The 21374-nt window shown below is 49.6% G+C and overlaps 1 protein-coding gene and 1 pseudogene across 3 annotated transcripts in view; both read right to left on the bottom strand.

Moving 5' to 3' along the window:
• LOC147007907 (tubulin alpha chain-like) overlaps window positions 1-21374 on the bottom strand; it is a 188392-nt pseudogene that overhangs the window by 145513 nt on the left and 21505 nt on the right. The window lies entirely within an intron of this gene.
• LOC147007908 (uncharacterized) overlaps window positions 10264-21374 on the bottom strand; it is a 14675-nt gene continuing 3564 nt past the window's right edge. Inside the window, exons 4-7 of one of the 2 annotated variants that reach the window (XM_085866115.1) lie at window positions 11276-11353; window positions 11029-11115; window positions 10736-10767; window positions 10264-10452 (exon numbers count right to left, since the gene is read on the bottom strand). In XM_085866115.1, the coding sequence (XP_085722241.1) occupies window positions 10333-10452; window positions 10736-10767; window positions 11029-11115; window positions 11276-11353 (317 nt within the window). In that variant the 3' untranslated portion in view covers window positions 10264-10332. Of the gene's footprint in view, window positions 10453-10735; window positions 10768-11028; window positions 11116-11275; window positions 11354-19544 lie in introns of those variants that run through there. The other variant, XM_085866114.1, reaches the window with a different exon arrangement.

Below are 21374 nucleotides of genomic sequence, written 5' to 3'. Positions count from 1 at the left end.
CCTTCCTCCAGAATCACACCTGACCAATTCCCTCCCTATTCCCTCCACCACCATTTCCTTCCATCTTCCCACCACACCCACCTCCCTCCAGACTCTGACCACACTCCTTCCCCCCCCATCCACTCACCCCACACCTCTCTGGACTTCCACTCTTCCCTGCCTCCCCTATGGACTCCCACCCCTTCCCCTTCAACCAGACACCCACCACCCCTTCCCTCCCTCTTCCCACCCCACCCCCTCGAGACACCCACCACCCCCTCTGGACTCCCACCCCTTCCCCTCCCTCATCCAACCCCACCTCTTCCCACTCCATCGCCCTCCCTCCAGATTCCAACCTCTTCCCCACAACAGGTGGTGACTCGTGTTTATAAGTTGTGAATTGTGAGGAAATGACTGTTTAAAACCCCAAATAAGGTGTATTGTGGTTAAAAAAATGAGGTCCTATAAAGTTTCATCGTGATTAACCTTGGGAGCTCAGAGGAGTAACACAAACAAACAAACAAACAAACACACAAACAAACAATTCCTCGTTCACTTTTAATGCAAGAAAAAAAAAGAATTTAAAAAACCCCCCAAATAAACAGCCAAACAAGGAAGGAGTGACACCACATTACGATTCCACAACACGGCACCACAATTCTCTTACAAATGAGCATCACAACTTTTGACGTTTTACTTTTGTTGTGGGATTGTGATGAAGCAACATGAGATGGCGTGATGCGAATCCATCCAGGGAGTCATGGAGATCCTGGCAGTCATGGATTCACTGGATCATGAGGTGTGGCACAGGACGAAAGTCCGAGTCTTCAGGTCCTTGGTGCTTCCCGTCTTGCTCTATGGATGCGAGACTTGGACTCTGACCAGGGATCTGAGACAGAGACTTAATTCCTTTGGTACCAGGTCTTTTCGGAGAATCCTTGGCTATCGCTGGTCAGACTTTGTGTCCAACGAGCGGTTGCTGAGAGAGACTCAAATGAGATTTGTTACCTGCATGGTCCGTGAGTGGAGGAGGCCAATGGGCCGACCACGTGCCTCGTGGTTGATTAACATCTCAAGGACATGGGGATGGGCCAGGCATCTGCCTGGGGGATGGCCAGACGGAGGACCCTGGAGTACCGACGGAAAGTGGACGCAGCGACGCGCTGCTCCGGCGCACGCTCCCATACCTGACCTGACGCAAAAGACCCCCCAACATTGTTGATCTTGTAGATCCTTTAAGACTCGACTACACCATTTACGAGTTCACAAAAAGGAGCTGTTCTTGATTTTGGACCAGTACAGCACTTTACATGAAAATGCTCAAATAAATGTTCAGTGTAAATTTTAAAAACAGCAATAACATTAACTCGCACCGATGTATTATAGTAAAATGAATGCACGACACATGTTTCAATTTAAATTTTTTTTTATTTATCAAACAATTTAAAAAAACAAACAATACAATTTCAAAAACCCTAAACCAAACAGTTAATTTATCCCAACAGCTCCAAATAACCCGAACCCCAACCGTCAGCCGAACAAACAGCTCAAAACCTGAGCACACGGACAAAACAGAATTTTATTTTACTTTTTTGAAAAACCTCCTCACACGACAACGGACATTATCAGGTGTACACTCTGCCTGGGTGCACATTTTAAAAAACAATCACACATGAGGACAATTATTTTAAAATACGAACAGCATTTGCAAAAATATTGAAACAACAATATTAAATTATGACATAAATATATATATATATATATATATATATATATATATATATATATATATATATATATATATATATATATATATATATATATATATATATATTGTTGTGGTTACCAAATTCGCAAACCACCATTCAGGTCCCTTAGGTGAGGTATCTCGGCAAGTATATGTGTAGTTAGGCCCAAACCCGTTGTCTAGTGGGAATACATGTCATTTATGCGTGCTGCGACTCTTCAGGATAGCCGTTTTTCTTTTACTATCTTTATTTTGGACCAACCGCCATGATTACCACCACAACCACAACATCAACCACCAACCACAACGCCGCTTCACCACAACCGCCACGACCTTCACGTCACACCTCGCAACCGTAGCATCGCCACCGTTCTTGCCCCGCTGTGGGTACCGGTGTTGGACTCGTGCAGGGTGCGCGTCGAACAGCGTGTACAAAATCACGGATTTTGTGCTTCAAAAACGGATCAAAAACGACACACGCCCACTTTTTGCCGTCCAATCGGTGAGCGAGGGGCGATTTGGCCCCGCCTCCAGGACGATCGATATATGCAAATTTGTGGATCAAAAAGCCTTCACGCCCACTTTTTCTCGGGCCAATGGGGAGCGAGGTGAAAGGTCAAAGGGAGGGGGTCAAAGGCGAAGCTACGGGGGGATAAAAGGACCGTGTTCGTCAGTCAGAGGTGGAGAGTCGGAAAGTCGAGAGTGGAGAGTCGGAGAGTCCAGAGGCGGAGAGTCGAGAGTCGGAGAGTCCAGAGGCGGAGAGTAGGAGAGTCGGAAGCAGAGGGTCAAGACTTCGCGGGCGGTGGAGCTGCTCGTCGTGTGCGTTGGAGTCGGAACGGAGGGGACGAGCTGTGGAAAGGCGGCGACACCAGACGAGGGGGTGCTCGCGTCGTGCAGGGAGCTGCACCCGAGGGAGGCCGACAGCGCGACCTGGCCGAGGTGGAGACGCACACCAGGGATAATAAAGATCCTCTATACCCCGAGCATCAGCAACCCCCTCCTGTTTCCCCCCGCGCTGAGATAGTGCGACCAAGGGGGCCCCTTTCCCACCCCCTACCAGACACTGCCCGCGAGGCCCGCGGGGTTGGGGCGCCATCGCCGCTCCGCGTCTCATCACCAGACAGGTAGGCGCGACCCGGTCTCGGCCTCAGGCCCGCCTCATTCTTGGGGGTATTCTTTTCCTTGGTTTTGGGTATGTGTTGTCGGCGCCGTCTGTGAGGTAGAATTGTATAAGTGTTGCCGTGTGCTCGGTAGTCGGTATTAGCTCTGCATTGTGTTTTCGCTTTTATATTTGCTTTTTGTGTAAATTGAATTGTGTTTTTTCTGTGTGCATTTGGTGGAATTGTATATGTGTGCTTCCCGTGTGCCGCGAATAAATGTGCTTTTGTGTTGAACTGTTTCCCGCTTCGCTTCGTCATTTCTCCCATTGAATCCTCATCTTGCTTCACGTAAAGGGTTGGTAGTGGGCTGAATACGCCCGATAATTAATCGAACCGTCGAGGTCGACGATAACACCGCTCGGTTATTCTGATAGTACGGAACGGGTCGCTTAAGTGGCCCGTGTCCGAAGTCGACCTGCGGCGAGGTGCGATCACCCGGTCTACCCTCCGCGTGGGTACTTAGGTAGGTCGAATTTGGCGAGCAACCCTATCCCACGCGGGGGCTGATTGGCTCGATTGCGGTGAGACCGAAAGGTCCACCCGTGACTGGTTCCCGGCGTTAGTCCGAGAGGGTCACGACTGGATTGTCCGTCCGGTGGGCGACGTGCCGCGATTCGAGTTACGTGGCCGTCAGCACGCCGGCGGGCGCGAATACCGCAACACTGGTGTCAGGTCGTGCGATACAAATTCATCGCCCTCCTCGCGGCACTGGTATCGGAGAACGGGACAACGGGCTCTCCTGTCTCCGGCTAAATTCACGGGAATCGGTCCAGGGGTGAGAGAAGCGACCCCCGATTCCCTCCAAATTACGAGCGAGCAAATTAACCCTTCACGAGAAGCAAGATGGCGTCTCAAGGCGAGCGGGAGCCGGGGGTATTAGAAATGGATGTAGAATGTGTAGGATCCATGGTCCAGGATGGAATCCCCGAGCAGGAAATGTTGATTGTGCAGGAACACGGACTCGCCCAACTGAACCCAGGGCCCGAGGTGGGTGCGGCAGCGGCCGCGGTGTATGACACCTCCCCCCCCCTCTCCACCAAAACCCTTCCCCAACCCTTGCCGAAACGGCTCAGCTGAGTGCATCCGACATGGCCCAGCTATGCGCCATGCTGGCGGCAATGAACGAAAAGATGAATGCAAAAATGATCGAAAAGATGGATGCGAATATGAAAAACGAAATGAAAGGAATGAACGAAAAGATGGATGCGAATACACAAAAAAATGGATGAAAAGATGGATACAAATACAAATGAAGTGAAAACGACGATGGATGCGAATACACAGCAAATAAAAAAGAAATGAAAGAACTACGGGGTGAGACGCAGAACATGGGCCGATGCCTGCAGGCGGGCATGAAGGCCGTGAGCAGGGAACTTAAAATGGCGACTCCACGTGTCGGAACGAACGAGCTGGAAGGGGGTGCAACGGCTGACAGGCCCGCGGTGGAGGCGGGTAAGGAAAAAGTAATTCGGGAGACAAGAGACGAGGTGAAAGTAATTGCGAGGGAGAGAAAAGAACAATTAATACGGAAAGCAAGGATGAGGTACGCGGAGATCGTGAAAGAGCAAGGAGTGAAAAACAGGGAAGGACGGGAGCGACTTAAAGAGAAAGCAAGGTTGACCTACTTAAAGATAAGGGAAAGACGCCAGAAAGAAGCGGAGACTAATAGACAGGAGGGGACAACAGAAATTTATAAATGTATAGAGACACGGGAGACAAAAAAAATAGAGGAGAGACTACACGATGAAGACGGGGTAAGTGACGTGCACACACACACGGAGGTAGTGGAGGATAATGGGGGTGAGCTCGCGGAGCGTGTGGGGACCCAGTGCGAGCACCTGGATGGCCTCCTCCAGGAACGAGGGGAGGGAGTATGCCCCCTTGAGGCGAGTCACGACCAGGTGAGTTCGGTCGTGCTTTGCGAGGTTGAGGGGACGAGTGCTGTGGACAGGTGCACGGAGAGCTTGGGGGGTATAGAGGCCCCGGAGACCCTTGTGGGGACACAAATCCCCAGTGTGGTTGTCCCTGTGTGTGTGGTGCAAGGCGTGAGTGCGTCCCTGTGTGTGGAAGCGACCCCGTGTGTGAGTGGTGTGGTGGCGATGGTGCCGGAGTACGTGCTTCCCAGCACGCCGTGTGTGGATGAGGCACGGAGTGCGAGTGAGGCACCGCGGGTGAGTGCCCCCGCGTGTGTGAGTGAGGCACGGTGTATGAGTGAGGCACCGCGGGTGAGTGCCCTCGCGTGTGTGGGTGAGGCACAGCGGTTGAGTGCCCCCGCGTGTGTGAGTAGTATGGTTTGTGTGAGTAGTGAGGCACGCGTGAGTGAACGGCCGTGTGCAAGGTCGCTGTGTGCAAGGGAGACCGTGTGTGTGAGAGAGCGGTATGTGAGGGAGATGTCGGTTGGCATGCGGGAGCACGCAGCCGCATCTCCCCGTGTGAATGTGATGGAGTGGACTGTGTGCGTCGTAACACGCAGGTATGCGTGTGTGGAATGGAGACGGAGACGGCGACAGAGGAGAGAAAGCCGAGTAGCGGCTGTAGTTGTTTCGAGGACCGTGCCGGGTTCACCCAGCAGTGAGCACGAGGTTCGTGCTGTGCAACGCACGAGACCACCACGTGCTCGCTTGCGAGAGTGAAGTCCCGGTCCGGAAACGCACGCGGTGGATTTGCTGATCCCGCGGACGGACAAGTTTAGGCAGGTAAACGGATTTGGACCGGACGGGTTCTCCACGCGATCGTGTGTGTTAAGCTCCAACGGGCAAAGCACATGTGTTCGCGTGGGGAACCCCTCGAGACGTGGGGCTTGTTTTTTTTATGCGCACGGTGACGCCATGGCTGCACGTGGGGTTGGAATCCGGCAGGAGGGGTATCTCTGCCGGATGGTACCGTCCAAGGAGGGACGAGGAACACGTGCAGCTGCATGACGTCACAGGCAGGTGTAAAGTGCGCGAGTTGCCGCGCAGGTGCTGCGCATGAAGAAAAAAAAACAAAAAAAAAAAAAACAAAACAAGCCTCACTTTCGGGTGCAAAGGATTCCTGGGCAAGGGGTGGAAGACCCCCTTACCTGGGCACAGGATGGAAACTAGTTAGGGGGAAGGGTTAGCTTAGTTAGACCGACTTCATGGGGCAGGGGTAAGTCCTCATGGAGTCCGTGGAATGGATTAGTTAGAGGGATTGTAGCCAGATTTAGGTTGGGAAATAAAATGATTGATTTAGGAGACAGAGACAGACTGGTGAGTGTGTAGAGGGGACGTAGTTTAGCTACGTAGTGTTAAAAGGAACGTGCTGTAGTTTAAGGGACGACGTGGGAGCACGAGTTAGTTAGGGGAGGTAGTTAGAAGGATGGCAGAGTTCAGTGGTGTGTGTGTTGAAGAGTTGGTGAGTGAAGTGGAAGCATGTGCTTGGTGAGTGAGTGAGGCCAGCGGGTCTGTGTGAGTGGAGTGAATGGGGAATGCATGGTGCCATGAGTGATTGGGGGGAGGAGTGACTCCCGCCCAAGGGACCCCGGGGTCAGTGTAGAGTGAGTTAGGGGGTTAGTCAAATTGAAAAATGGAGGTCGTTTTGTTGTTGGTGGGAAAGTCGGCTCGAGACCCATTTGGAGGGGTGCAGGAGCCCTGTTGACGGGCTTGGGAGCGTGGCTGCGAAAGGTGAGTATCGCTGAGTGGGTACCCCGGGCACCAGGCTAGTCGGCCGTGGTAGGCCAAGGGCCCATGGGGGGCCGGGATAGAGTAGTGGGCACGGGTGCGCCTGCTTGGTGCGGGGGCCCGGGGCGCCATTAGCCGCGTGGGCAGTGTTGTGGGCACGGGTGACCCTCGGAAAGGGGCCCGGGAGGCCGGCCTGCCACGTGTGCGTTTCAGGGGAGGTGCCATGGGGGGCACTCCCCGGTGTTAGGGAGCTGGTAGGCTCGGAGGCAGTGTAGTGCCCGGGGGTGCCATAGCGGGAGATTCGGCAGAGGGTCGTGCCTGCCAAAGGGAGCCACGTGTCCTAGCCAGGAGACCGTGTGAGGGCACGGAGAGAAAATTGGGGGGACGAGGTCCGAAATTGTGAGGACACCAACACAGGCGACGGGAATCTGGGTTGTTAGAACCAATAGTTTAAGCGAGAGGCGCTTGTTGAAAGCCCCGGGGTAGTTTAACGGTTAAATGGATAGGGTAGATTAGGAAGTGTACCCCTCCGCACCATCCATCCCCTCGCTGTCGTTGTGGGCCGCTGGACCCACTTTGGTTATAGATCGCCGAACTCTGGGGAGGCCATTCTGAGGCTTCGTTGGGCCTCGGCACAGGACGTTAGCTCTCCCTTGTTCCCCTCTGGGAAGGGAACGTAGGGGTTGGGAGTAGGCTAGGTGACAGAATAGGTTAGCCGAACAAGGACGATAAAGGGGGTTAGGGGACGATTTATAGTGGGGAAGTAAAAATAAAAACAATAAAAAAATAAGTTGGGGCTAAATTGGGGTTTGACAAATTAAGGGAGTGGGTATGTACAGTGACAGGCAAAGGCGATAGGTTGGGAGGGAGACAGGTAGGTAGGTCCGAGCCCGCCTTCCAAGTGGCCAGCACCACCGCACTCCCTCCACCAACCTCCATTGAACGGCAAAGGCTGGCCAACTTCATCGGCTGGCCGTGTTTTGCTTCAAGGCGGAGGCCGGCCAACTTCATCGGCAGCTGTGTGCTGCAAGGCCTGTGCCGGCCAGTTCATCTGCTGGCTGTTTTTCTTCGAGGCCTGTTCCGGCCAGTTCGTCTGCCGGCTGTGTTTGCCTGCAGCGGCCTCCTTCTTCTGCGGGCTGTGTTTGCCTGATCACCTTTGCCATGCCATGCCCACTGCCCCCGTTCACCAGCCCCGTTCAATTTTTGCTTTGCCCCCCCCCCTTGTTCATTGCCATGTGCGCCAGGATCGTAAAAGCAACAGTTTGCAAGCTGCAAGAACTGCCCTGTTGGCAGCTACAACACGGGCCTGCAGTGGCGGCCCGTGCACCGTGTTTGTGTCCATGCATCCATTCGTTGTGCTCATTGCGTGTGCCACTTGAGCTGGCACGGAGACTGCGCTTGTGCAGCCCATGCACCGTTGTGGTTCACTGCATTCAGTTCAAACCGTTCATGCATCCATTCGTTGTGCTCATTGCGTGTGCCACTTGAGCTGGCACGGAGACTGCGTTTGTGCAGCCCAAGCACCGTTGTGGTTCACTGCGTTCAGTTAAAAAGGGAAGGCCTTGGACTGCGTGTGAGCAGCCAGCCACGTTCCCTGTCACCTGCATTGTTTGAGCCAGAGACTGCATGTGGGCAGCCTGGCTCCCTGTTAACTGCTTTTCTTTTGCAGAGTTCATTGATCCTGGGCCATGGTTTAGTGTAAAATTTGTAAGTTAAGGTTAAGATGTACTGTAAATATGAGTGCGCCCCCGGCATGTTTGTCTTAGCGCCGGCAATTTTATTTAAGTCGTCCGTGTGAGTGAGTTTGTTTAGATAGTTACGCAGCCCTCAGGTTATTTATTTTGGGGACACGAATACCATGAATGTCGCACTCAGGGATCCGTAGGTAAAATGTACTAGGGGAAAACTACACATGATGGCACACGAAAATTTGACGACTCGGGACGAGTCTGTAAAAAGGGGATTGGTAGTGTTGTGGTTACCAAATTCGCAAACCACCATTCAGGTCCCTTAGGTGAGGTATCTCGGCAAGTATATGTGTAGTTAGGCCCAAACCCGTTGTCTAGTGGGAATACATGTCATTTATGCGTGCTGCGACTCTTCAGGATAGCCGTTTTTCTTTTACTATCTTTATTTTGGACCAACCGCCATGATTACCACCACAACCACAACATCAACCACCAACCACAACGCCGCTTCACCACAACCGCCACGACCTTCACGTCACACCTCGCAACCGTAGCATCGCCACCGTTCTTGCCCCGCTGTGGGTACCGGTGTTGGACTCGTGCAGGGTGCGCGTCGAACAGCGTGTACAAAATCACGGATTTTGTGCTTCAAAAACGGATCAAAAACGACACACGCCCACTTTTTGCCGTCCAATCGGTGAGCGAGGGGCGATTTGGCCCCGCCTCCAGGACGATCGATATATGCAAATTTGTGGATCAAAAAGCCTTCACGCCCACTTTTTCTCGGGCCAATGGGGAGCGAGGTGAAAGGTCAAAGGGAGGGGGTCAAAGGCGAAGCTACGGGGGGATAAAAGGACCGTGTTCGTCAGTCAGAGGTGGAGAGTCGGAAAGTCGAGAGTGGAGAGTCGGAGAGTCCAGAGGCGGAGAGTCGAGAGTCGGAGAGTCCAGAGGCGGAGAGTAGGAGAGTCGGAAGCAGAGGGTCAAGACTTCGCGGGCGGTGGAGCTGCTCGTCGTGTGCGTTGGAGTCGGAACGGAGGGGACGAGCTGTGGAAAGGCGGCGACACCAGACGAGGGGGTGCTCGCGTCGTGCAGGGAGCTGCACCCGAGGGAGGCCGACAGCGCGACCTGGCCGAGGTGGAGACGCACACCAGGGATAATAAAGATCCTCTATACCCCGAGCATCAGCAACCCCCTCCTGTTTCCCCCCGCGCTGAGATAGTGCGACCAAGGGAGCCCCTTTCCCACCCCCTACCAGACACTGCCCGCGAGGCCCGCGGGGTTGGGGCGCCATCGCCGCTCCGCGTCTCATCACCAGACGGGTAGGTGCGACCCGGTCTCGGCCTCAGGCCGCCTCATTCTTGGGGGTATTCTTTTCCTTGGTTTTGGGTATGTGTTGTCGGCGCCGTCTGTGAGGTAGAATTGTATAAGTGTTGCCGTGTGCTCGGTAGTCGGTATTAGCTCTGCATTGTGTTTTCGCTTTTATATTTGCTTTTTGTGTAAATTGAATTGTGTTTTTTCTGTGTGCATTTGGTGGAATTGTATATGTGTGCTTCCCGTGTGCCGCGAATAAATGTGCTTTTGTGTTGAACTGTTTCCCGCTTCGCTTCGTCATTTCTCCCATTGAATCCTCATCTTGCTTCACGTAAAGGGTTGGTAGTGGGCTGAATACGCCCGATAATTAATCGAACCGTCGAGGTCGACGATAACACCGCTCGGTTATTCTGATAGTACGGAACGGGTCGCTTAAGTGGCCCGTGTCCGAAGTCGACCTGCGGCGAGGTGCGATCGCCCGGTCTACCCTCCGCGTGGGTACTTAGGTAGGTCGAATTTGGCGAGCAACCCTATCCCACGCGGGGGCTGATTGGCTCGATCGCGGTGAGACCGAAAGGTCCACCCGTGACTGGTTCCCGGCGTTAGTCCGAGAGGGTCACGACTGGATTGTCCGTCCGGTGGGCGACGTGCCGCGATTCGAGTTACGTGGCCGTCAGCACGCCGGCGGGCGCGAATACCGCAACAATATATATATACACATATTTATAAACCAGTAATTCTACTCAACATTTTGTTGTTTTTTAAATATAATCCTCATCTTCCATTACCCTTGCCACCGTGTCGTTTCATTGGGATTTCATTTTTAAAGTGAACCGAATCGTGTTGTCCTTTTGAGTATTGCATGCGATTCCTTTTTCCCAGATGCAAAAAATAAAAATGATAATAAAATAATTAATAAACTCGTCCTGTAAAAAAAAAATAATGTAATGTGTTTGAAATATTAATGAATAAAGAAAAAAAAATCAGAATACAATTACAGTTCTTGATGTGTGAGCGCTAAATGGTCGTTTGACAGGTAACCTTAATATTCTATAATAACAACATATTAAAAGTGTTATCTGATGATCGTCTGATAGAAATGAGGAAAAACAATGAATAATCACTTAACCTCTGCCCTGTCTCTCTTCTCCTTAATCCGCAACAAAATCAAGATTCAAATAAATAGTTTTTTTAAAACTTGTCACTTACTTTTTCACACTGCAACAGCTCGGTTTCCTTTTCTGCAAATGAAATTAAAGAGAAAAAAATAAAATGTTATTATTGTATTGTCACATGCAAATAACCCTAATCACATCCCTTCGGCCACCCACTGGGGGGGGGGGGGCTTACAGCTTCCCCAGCTTGGTTTCAGATACCATATAAAGAGATAAACAAAAACACAAACACATCAAACACTCCTGCTTTTGTGTATAAAAAAATGAAATAAATTATCATCCGGAAAACAAAATCTGCATCACCAAAATATCATGTAAAAACTACACCTTGTTGGTAAAACATATGGACTGGAATATCCGATGCTGTACTTTTTGATGATGATGATGCTTCCATCACACTTGAGGGTCCTGGAACTAAAAAAAAAAAAAAAACATTTTTGGAATGAATATTACATCAAATAAGTGTTTAAAAAAGATTGTTCAATGTGTTCGGGTGAGTGTGGAAATAACAATAACCACGTGTGTACATCATTACACATTGTACACGTGCTATGAACAGGTCTTGACAGCCCACCAGCATCAGCATCACTGATGTTCAGCTCGGCCGGTCCACGTATCACCCGTCGAGGTGTCTTCATGAACGTGCCTTTCCCTGAAGCACATCAATCACATCACGTGATTATGTTTCTCCCACCCATCCCAGAATAAAATCGATTTCAAGAAAAGATAAATGAAACCTCAATACAGTGCAGCTGTTTATGTAAATGGCATCCTCATCGTCACCGACATACTCCTCCTCCTCCTCCGTTTCCTCCATATTCGGGTCAAGAAGTTTCTTCTTTTCAAAACATTTTCCACTTCTCTTTGAGGCTTGTGGTTTCTGCTTTGAAGCAGGAGGTGAAGCAATACCTCCTGCTTCAAAGGAGCATGATTTGCTCATTATGTCGGATAAAGGCAAACCCACTGTGGTGGATGTCGGGGTGAATGGCATTGCCGTGGAGGTGGAGCTGGACACCGGGGCCAGCCAGTCAATCATGAGTTCTGAAACTTTCAATGGGCTGTTTATCCAGGAGACGGCGAGACCGGTACCCAGACCGGTGAACGCCAAGTTGCGAACTTACACCAATGAACTGATACCTGTGATTGGTAGTGCGGATGTGAAGGTCACGTCCAATGATGTGTCACGGAAACTACCCTTGTGGATCATTCAGGGAAATGGGCCGACATTGTTTGGTCGTAATTGGCTTGAATTCGTCAAACCTGATTGGCTTGTGATCAAATTGATGGCTTGTGATGTTAATCACAATGCCATTCTTGACAAATACCCCTCATTGTTTGGAGGTGGTGTTGGCACCTTTACAGGTGTTCAAGCCAAAATCGATGTGGATGAGAGTGCCAAGCCGATCTTTTGTAAAGCGAGGTCCGAACCTCACATGATGCGTCCAAAGATCGAGGCAGAGCTCGACCGCCTGCAGATGTAAGGTGTTATCACAGTCCTGTTGAGTTCAGTGATTGGGCATGTCCAATTGTTCCTGCGTTAAAGTCAGATGGTAGTGTTCGGATTTGCGGTGATTATAAAACAACAATCGACAGGTATTCCAAACAGGACCATGATCCTCCACCCAAGGCAGATGATTTGTTCGCGACGCTTTCTGGTGGAAAGAAGTTTATCCGCCTGGATTTGGAATCTGCTAATACTCAGATGTTGCTTGATGAGGACTCCAAGAAGTATACATGTTGTAACACTCACAAGGGGTTGTTTGTTTACAACCGCTGTCCTTTCGGGATCAAATCAGCCGCTGCTGTATTTCGCGCGCAAACGGGACAGCGGTATGTCTGGCTGGTCTTGGTCGTCGTCTTTGTCCTTCTCGCGATAGAGAGCCTGAGGAGCCGCAGGAGCTGGTCTGGAGCCTGGGCAGAAGCTGGTCTTGGTCGTCGTCTTTGTCCTCCTCATCACGATCGAGAGCTCGAGCGACGACAGTCCCCGCAAGAACCGCAAGGGTCGCTCGCCAGTGTCCGGGTTCGGCTCGCCGGACCGAGTCAGCTTGAAGACTACACGAGGTGGGCAAGTCCAAGACAGACCCTGGTCTTCAGCCAACTGTCCTCCGGGCTGGAGGTCCGAATAAAGACCATTTGGTCCGATTCTTTGGGTGTGTGTGCGTGTATGTCGGAGCCGTCGAAGGTGAATTTCCCCCGTACGTTGGGTATTTAGGTAAATTGAAATTGGCAATCGACCCTACCCCACGTGGTCTGTCTATTGGCGAACTTCGGTCCAAAAAGGGGCCCGTACTTTTTCCGAAGAAGTACCATCTGAATTCCGGGCGATCGGTCGAGCCGACTCTGCAGCTCCAGCTCGCGGCCGAGGCGCGTCCCCTATGGCCTGTGGCCTATGCATCACACACTTTGTCAGCAGCGGAGCGTAACTTCTCCATGGTTGAAAAAGAAGCTCTCGCATGTACTTTTGGTGTGACGAAGATGTATCAGTATCTCTTCTGTGGACAATTTGAACTTGTAATCGACCACAAACCATTGCAATCTCTGTTCAATGAGAGTAAGGGAATTAACCCACAGGCCTCTGCACGCATTCAGCCTTGGGCTGAGAAGTCAGCAACCTGTGACGACTCCATAAGGTATCATCCTAGCAGTGAGAATTTCTGTGCTGATGCTTTGAGTAGATTACTACTTCCGGTCAACGTGCGTAATGTACCTGCACCGGGAGAAATTTTTATGGCAATGAGTGTGTTTGACTGTCATAATGCTCCAATCACTTCCAAACAAATTGAACAATGGACAATTGTGGACCCGACCCTCTCGATGGTCAAACAATGTGTTATCAGTGGCATATGGTCAACTGTACCCGATGAATTCCACGACAAGTTGAGGCCGTACCTCGCTCGTAAAAATGAGTTGTCTTTACATTCGGGTTGCCTGCTGTGGTCGAAAGAGCTGTCCAAGTAATCAAGAATGGTCTCAAAAAGGCAAATGACGGTTCTTCTCTGCAAACCAAGTTATCACGTTTGTTAGTGACATATAGGACATGTCCGCAAACAACCACTGGACGCACACCCGCAGAAATGACGTTTGGTTGAATACTAAAGAGACGCTTAGACCTGATTCATCCGAATGATTCGTCCAGGGTTGTGGACCACCAGTTTAAACAGAAGTGGTACCATGACAGGACCTCAGTTCCACGTGCCATCAATGTGTTCGATCCTGTGTTTGTGCTGAATCCCAGCCATGGATCTAAATGGCTCACTGGTCGTGTTATATAAATCGAATTGGCAACTCTTTATTTGTTGTGGAACTGTCGAATGGACAAACAGTGCGTAAACATATTTGCCAGCTCCACCTGAGGCATTGTGACCCCAATCCTCCAAACTATATTCAGCCCTTTGAGGGTGATTCCCTGGTGTCTGTTCCGATTGTGAGCCAAGTGCCTGAGCCCACTGAGTCGGAGCCCGTAAGTGGTGTGGTGGAGCCTGCTCATCTTCCTTCCTCTCCATATACTCCTACTTCCTCTCCATCTCCTCCTCATTCCTCTCCATCTACTCTTCCTTCCTCTCCAGCGGACTTCACCACTACAAGTGGCAAACAAAAACACACCTGGGGATTGAGGCCCTTGCGGGGATTACGGTCCTTAAACAATGACTACCCCATTCCACAAATTCAGGATTTCACCACGACACTACAATCTTCTCCAAGGTCGACCTCGTTCGTGTGTACCATCAGATCCCCATGGATCCAGATGACGTCCCGAAGACAGCAGTCACCACGTCTTTTGGCCAGTTCGGATGTCGTTAGGCCTACCCGATGTCGTACAAACCCGTGAATCTTTTATCGATCACGTGATCCTGGGAATATGCTTTGCACTTGGCCGTGTAGAGACTCGGTCCCAGTCCTGGTTTGAGCGATGATCCGACGTAGCTCCGACGATGCTTACGTGCGTCTCCGTCGTCTTTTGGTCCTTCGTAGAAGCTGCGAATGTGCTCACCTCGTCGGCCCACCGTGCTACCCGGGTCGCCCCAGAGGTGTTTTCGTCCCGGAGGATGTCAGTGCGTCGGACGTTGTCGTACCCCGAATTGGCTCCCCGGATGCTCGGGTCTGACTTTGTCGCTCCCTCGCCATGATCCACACCGACTCCGTCGTCAACAGGATTTGCGTGTCACCATCGCGCATGATGATCCCACTCCAGCACGATAACTCACACCTTCACCTCTTTCACCTCTCTGTGGTCCGATTGGCAAGGCTTCCAAGAACGAATCTACATGGTGATTGGTGTACGGTGGTTTTAAAATTTTCCAAAACGTTTTTGTCGCCCCTTCTTAGGGTTTGAAAGGATTGTAACTGTCGAAGGGGCGACAACAACATTTATAAAAAAAATGTAAAAACACAGAGGGATAAAACCTCAAAAAAACAACCAAACAAGGTGGGAATGACACCACATCACAATGCCACAATCCTCATGGATTAGCATCATGACATCTTTTTGGTTCACGAAAAAATAAGTGACCACGATATTCGTTATTGGTGTGTGTCTGTTGGGTAGTCGATGTCGTCGAAATTTTTTTTTTTTCAAAAAAAAACAATTTTTGAAATTTGTTCTTCCCTTATTATTATTATTATTATTTCCATCGATATGTTTGTCTGTCTGTCCCTCTGTTCGATCCAGTGCTCCGTTAATACAATGGCGATTTCGATGAAACTTGGTTGATAGGTTCATGGTATGTCCGAGTTATGTGTGAGAAAGAACCGTTGCTTTGGACCCCTCCGTTGCCGAGCAACGGCCGAAAAACCTCTAAATGTGGGGGTATTTTAACAAAAAAAAACAATCTGCAGCATTAACCCTTGAAGCGAGAATCAGGAATTTTCTTGTGCTTAATCCTCAGGTCATTCCCCATCGAACGGGCCAATCGCGTCAGGTTCTATTGGGTAGTTGACTGCCCATGTCCGCCTACCAGCTTGTCTGTCTGTCTGTCCCGAGCATAGCTCCATGGGTTTTGATCCGATCCTGATAAAAATTTTGGTGGGAGGTTTATGTTGTTACGGCCGTGGAAATTCGCAGAACACCATAAAGGTCCTTTGTTCGGTTATATCGCTAAGTATGTGTTCAGATAGATCTCCCCACCGTGGTCGAAAGGGTTTTATTCGTGTTATCAGGGCTGTGATCTTTGAGTTAGCCGTTATTCTTTACTATCGTTGTTTTGGACCAACCGCTTCACACAACCACCCTAACCACAAAGCGCCACCAATTACAACAACCACAATCACCTCAACCCTCATAACCACACCACCGCGTTTCCACCTCGGCACACGGTTGCCAGAGGCCTGGCCTTCGTCGAGGGAAAGCAGGCGGCCCCCGTTCCCCCCTCCCCCGGACAAATGGTGTCTCCACGGTGAATTTCACCCTGCAAGGGACAAAGAGAACTACCGCAGCGGCAAGCGTCCCTAATTTGGCAGGAAAACGCTTCCTTCGAGAAGTTTCCCGCATCTTCTAGAAGTTTCCCGCATGTTCTGGAAGGAGGGGGGAGCGAGAGCGGAGGGGCGGAGCGTGGGTAATAAAAAGCGTGCACGGAGCGTTCTCTCTCTCTCTCTCTCTCTCTCTCTCTCTCTCTCTCTCTCTCTCTCTCTCTCTCTCTCTCTCTCTCTCTCTCTCTCTCTCTGTTGTTGCTGGTGTTGTTGCTGCCGCTGGACGCCGCGGAAGGAGCTGTGCTGCTTCTGCCGAAGCTGCGTGAAGATCTGGGCTCGTGTCCGAGTCAGGAGCTTGGAGCGGTCGGTCGGTGTAGGTCCGGGCGTCGCAAGGGAGACGCGGGTTGGAGGCGCAGCCCTGCTGTGTCACGCGAACCTGCGCGTGCGTGTGGGGAGAGCCGGAGAGAGCTCGCCTGCCGCTTGGCAAGGCCTGGGCGCAACCGCGGCTCTGCTAGCGGCCGTGGGGACGAGACGTCGCGACTCGCCCCACCAAGGCACCACGAGGGAGCAGGTAACCTGCAACGGTCTCGTGGGGCCCTTTCAGTCATCAAAGCCCCACATTATAAAGGCCCACGGGCCCAGTCTGACCCCCTTGTCTTTGAGGGGGTCTTTTCTTTGCTTTTCTTTTGAGTGAATGTTGTGGCGCCGAGTCTGATAAGTAAAACCTGCTTAAGTGTACATGAATGATACACAATAGTTGGTTGTAGTGCTTTTACCTTGCTCGTGTCTTGTCCCCTTCCCCCATTGATTGCATGGCTGTATATGTACATGTGTGTAAAATAAATTTGCTTGTGTGAATGTTAACCCGTTCGTCGTGTCCTTTTTCCCCCCATTGAAGTGCCATATTGATTTTCGGAATACTAGTTGGTTTTTGAATACCGATAAGACGGGTCCGGCGAGGTCTGGCGATAATACCCGCTCGGTTATCCCAGAACGTGTCCAAACAGGCCTTCGCCGAGGTACGGTCCCTCGGTAGGTTACCCGCGCGAATACTTTGGTATATCGATATTCGGCGATTGACCCTGTCGCGCGCGGGTAGAATACGGACTGGGCCGTGGAGTGCGTTGAAGGCACACCCGTGACTGGTTCTCGGCGTTGTTCCGGTGAAGTCACGACTGAATTGTTCGTCCGGTGGGCGTACGGCTGCCATTGGCGAAAGCAGTCCTTCGCACGCAGGGCGGCGTAGATTCGTCACAATATAATGATCTCGTTGTGTTTTCCTGAGAATGGGCGTGGTGCGCCCATTATGGGCGGAGCCACGCCCAAGAAACACGTGTTTTTAGGGGGTAGCCGATTTCAATTTGCATCTTCTCCGAGGGTGTTTGTCGAATCTGGCTGGGGTTTCGGTATTTGGATAGCCCAATGGCACCTGCATTGCCCCACGGAGCTCGATTTTTAATTTTCGTCCCAAGGTCAAGGTCACAAGGTCACGAACTTAGAAAATTGCGAATTTTGACGTAAAAATCATACGACCGCCCAAACTTTGAAAGCTGGGATGACAATATATTTTATGCATAATCTTGAGGTCATTCCCCACCTAAATTCTTGAAACCATTTTGCTCTATCTCGAACACCTTGCCCATGGCGCCCCCTTCAAGTTTGTTTTTACGCTGATTTCATCAAAGTATGGATAATCCGATGAGTGCGAAATGCCATATAGCCTATATGACGTTATATTGTTCCTGGAATGTTCCAGAGGAAGTTTTGCACCAAAGGTCATAATCCTTGACGTTTGACCTTTAATGGTCACAAAGGTCAAATTTTCAAAGTTGTGGGAATCGAACCGGGTTTTCGACCTTCTTCGACAAACTAACTCCAATAAGCTATAGCACGTATCCTGTTTCCTTATTTTAATGTCCACAACATTGTTTTGTGACCTTTAAAGGTTATGCAAAGGTCAAATTAATGTTTGAAGTTGTTGAACGAAACCGGGTTTTCGACATTTTGCATCTAATAACCCGTCACTCGTACCACATAATGTTGATCATTTTTATAACTTGGTCAAACATTATCACATTGTCTCATCCTTGACTTCTGAAACAATCTACATCGTCAAATACCGCTCGTGAACCATCGTCGTCTTCAGACTTGTTCTTGTTTAAATCTAAAATATAAAGCTGAGTTTGTGTTTGTGGGTGGATGTGTGGGTCTGAACAAGGGACGGATTCATTACAACGAAAATACTCCTGTACTGTATGCTGTTGAGATTTCCAGTGGTGTGTTGTTACCAATTAGCGAGCCAGCAATTGCCAAACCAGCCGTTCCTTATCAATGGTTTCTCATGGAGTGCTTTCTTGAGTGCTTAAGCCACTTGGCAAGCACTTTACAAGAAACTTGGAAGCTGAACACACCCCCAGATTCATGACATGGTGATGTGGATAAGCATCTATAGCATCATTATTTCAGCTATATCGATGAATTCGTCCCTCAAGGGGTGGAGGAAGTGGTCGGGTGGGAAGAGGGACCCAACGTTGCCGAGCAACGCCAGCTACCATCCATCCATCCATTGGGACTAAACTCTGTGCAGAGCGTTGGTGCTGCCTCCTTGGCTATTGGGAACAATCCTGGACGGGGTGATCCCAACAAGCTGGTACTCATTTTGCAAACCTCTGATGGACGACAGGCAGAGTCAACTCCACCTGGTATTAATTCAACAGCTGAATGGGATTTGAATTCAGGATCCGAGGATCCCAAGCCCACTACCCTAACCATTAAGCCAACACCAGGCATGCCGGGTACCCCTGCTCATTTAATTATATTTGTGAACACTGTACAACACAAATCGCTTTCATCATACTTCAAAGAACCAAGCTATACATCGTTGTATAGCTTGAGAAGATGTGGCATTTGAGAGGGAGCAGTATCAGGGTAATCAAAATAAATACCAATCACTGCACCGTAGTCCCAAGAAGGAAGCCAGACATAACAACACACACACATAACGAAGAGGCCGCCGCTCTGGTTATGTGCGATGCCAATTGATGCTGCTTTCTGTGGTTATCAATGAAGCTTCTATTTCCGAAATTGCGACTCGATGTCGGAAAACAATCTGCCGTTTAAATCGAATCGCACGTGCGCACAGATCTACCTGCCTTGCAGTGAAACAAAATTGAAAATCATTCCAAACAGGAAACTTGCTGTTTTTAAGGACGTCATAAAGGACACAAACAACAGGCACGAAGAAATAATGTATCGCTTTCGATCGGATTGTGTAATCGATACCAGCCAGGTAGCACGGTGATACATTCTGGAATTAATTTATTTATTCGTCTTGAACAATCTCTATTTTATTTAAATTTAATTGTTAAAAACTTGAACAATGTAGAATACAAATCACCTTCTTGTCACTTCCACGACCCTACAGTTTTACAGTACCGTCCTTGGACGTGTTAAGTTGGGTTGTGTATAAGGGTGGTGTACAAGATTGCTGTTAATTAAAAAAAAAAGATCTTTAAAATGATAATTTTATTAAAATTGGAGTATAAACGCACACGACGTGGGGTATCGTGTTCTATGAACCCTCAAGTTGTTTTTATATCCCTCCAATCCGATAACGACATGGGACAATCCTAACGAAATGTTGCTCGTACGGACCAAGTTTGTCTGTGCACATGTAATGTGTGAACAAGAAAAAAGGATTTCACCTTTGTGTTTATTTTTCTTCCTCCATGTTTAGATTTTTAATTTGATATTTTTAGATAAAAACACCAAGCAACAAGCAAAGCAAGATTTAATCAAAAAACTCCTGGTCAGTTCTTAGAACACAAGAATTAGTGGAACTAATGAGGTAAAAGAAGTACATATCAAAGGGATTCACCGGTCAAGTCGCACGAAAGAGGGAAACTGAGGAGTAAATCGTGAACGAAGTACAAAAAGGACTTCGCACGTGAACAAAATGAAATGTGGTGGGAATTAAATATCCAAAATGGCCGAATTAGCCTTGGTTGTGGTTTCGGTCATGATGATTATTTTGGTGGTGGACGAGGAGAGGATGATATTCTTCTGCGTGGTTGAGAGGGAGCGAGAATTTACGGACTACACCCATTGAGGCCCTGCTTGCTGATTCAGAGGTGTTCACCTTCGATGACCGAGACCTCGTTCTGGTCTCATCGCTGTCGTCTCGTAGCGTGTTACGTGGAGTGAAGCTTTCACCTTGTTTCTGCTCTAATTGCTGCCGTTGATGCTCATATTGCCGGGGTACCTCATCGACGAACCTGTGATTGTATGTGCGGCACCAGCGTTCCACATCGACTCGGTGCTTGGATACTTGATCCCTCTCTTCATTTTCCTGGAGGACCTGTTCGGTACACAGAATTCTCTGCTCACTTTCTTGGCGTCTCTGTTTGGAAAACTGGAAAACCTTTTCGAATTGGCGTACAGATTGTTCATTTCTCTGTTCATCTTGGAGTTTGGATAGCTGGTGATTCAGAACAAGTATTATACATGTGCTCGGTTTCTTCGGCTGAGAGACACCTTGTGGAGTTTGAGTTGTATTGACCCCATATGATGGATACAAAATGAAGGATTGCTGATGTATTGCTGCTTCAATTTGCAAGTGACTTGGCGCAGGAATTCTTGATTTTTCTGTTCTTGAAGTGTTATAAACAGGTCGTCACTCAGAACAAGTAGTGAGTGGAACGAGGGGTGTGTTTGGCTGAGAGGAACCTGGTAGAGGAGTCGTATTGACACCGGATGTTGTGCAGTATGCGAGACTACGGATTGCTGACGGTCCTCCTGTTCAACTTTAACTGGCGGTGTGTTTGGGTGAGATGTTCCTGGGAAATAAGTACTTGGATTGACCTCATGTTTTGTGTGCAAGAGAGTCAGGTTTTGTGTTGGATGAGCTGTTCAAGTTGATGACGTTTTTGTTTGGAATGACATCGTCATTGTTCGATTTCTGGGAATACCTGTTCGCTTGCCTGGCATCTCTTTTTTGGTACACTGGCACACCTGTGCGACTTGGTGTCGAGATTCTTGATGTTTCTCTTGATCCCAGAGTTTGGGAAACTCCATTCCGAGAACAGATCGTTTAACTGGGAATGTGTTTGACTGAGAAGAATCTGGTCGAGGCTTTTGTGGATTGAGCCCGCATGTTGTAAGCAGAACGCAGGGTTGCTGATGGATCTCCTGCTGAAGTTGGAGGTGTTTCTGTTCAGTACGCTGAGCCCGAGACTTCATGGACTCATTAAATTTGCGTCGAAATTCCA

The sequence above is a fragment of the Eptatretus burgeri genome, chromosome 23, assembly GCF_056783735.1.
Source record: "Eptatretus burgeri isolate ZD-2024b chromosome 23, Ebu_testis_v1, whole genome shotgun sequence".
Classification (NCBI taxonomy): Eukaryota; Metazoa; Chordata; class Myxini; order Myxiniformes; family Myxinidae; genus Eptatretus; species Eptatretus burgeri.
The sequence above is the reverse complement of the archived record's forward strand: the minus strand, read 5'-3'. Positions and strand labels throughout refer to the sequence as shown.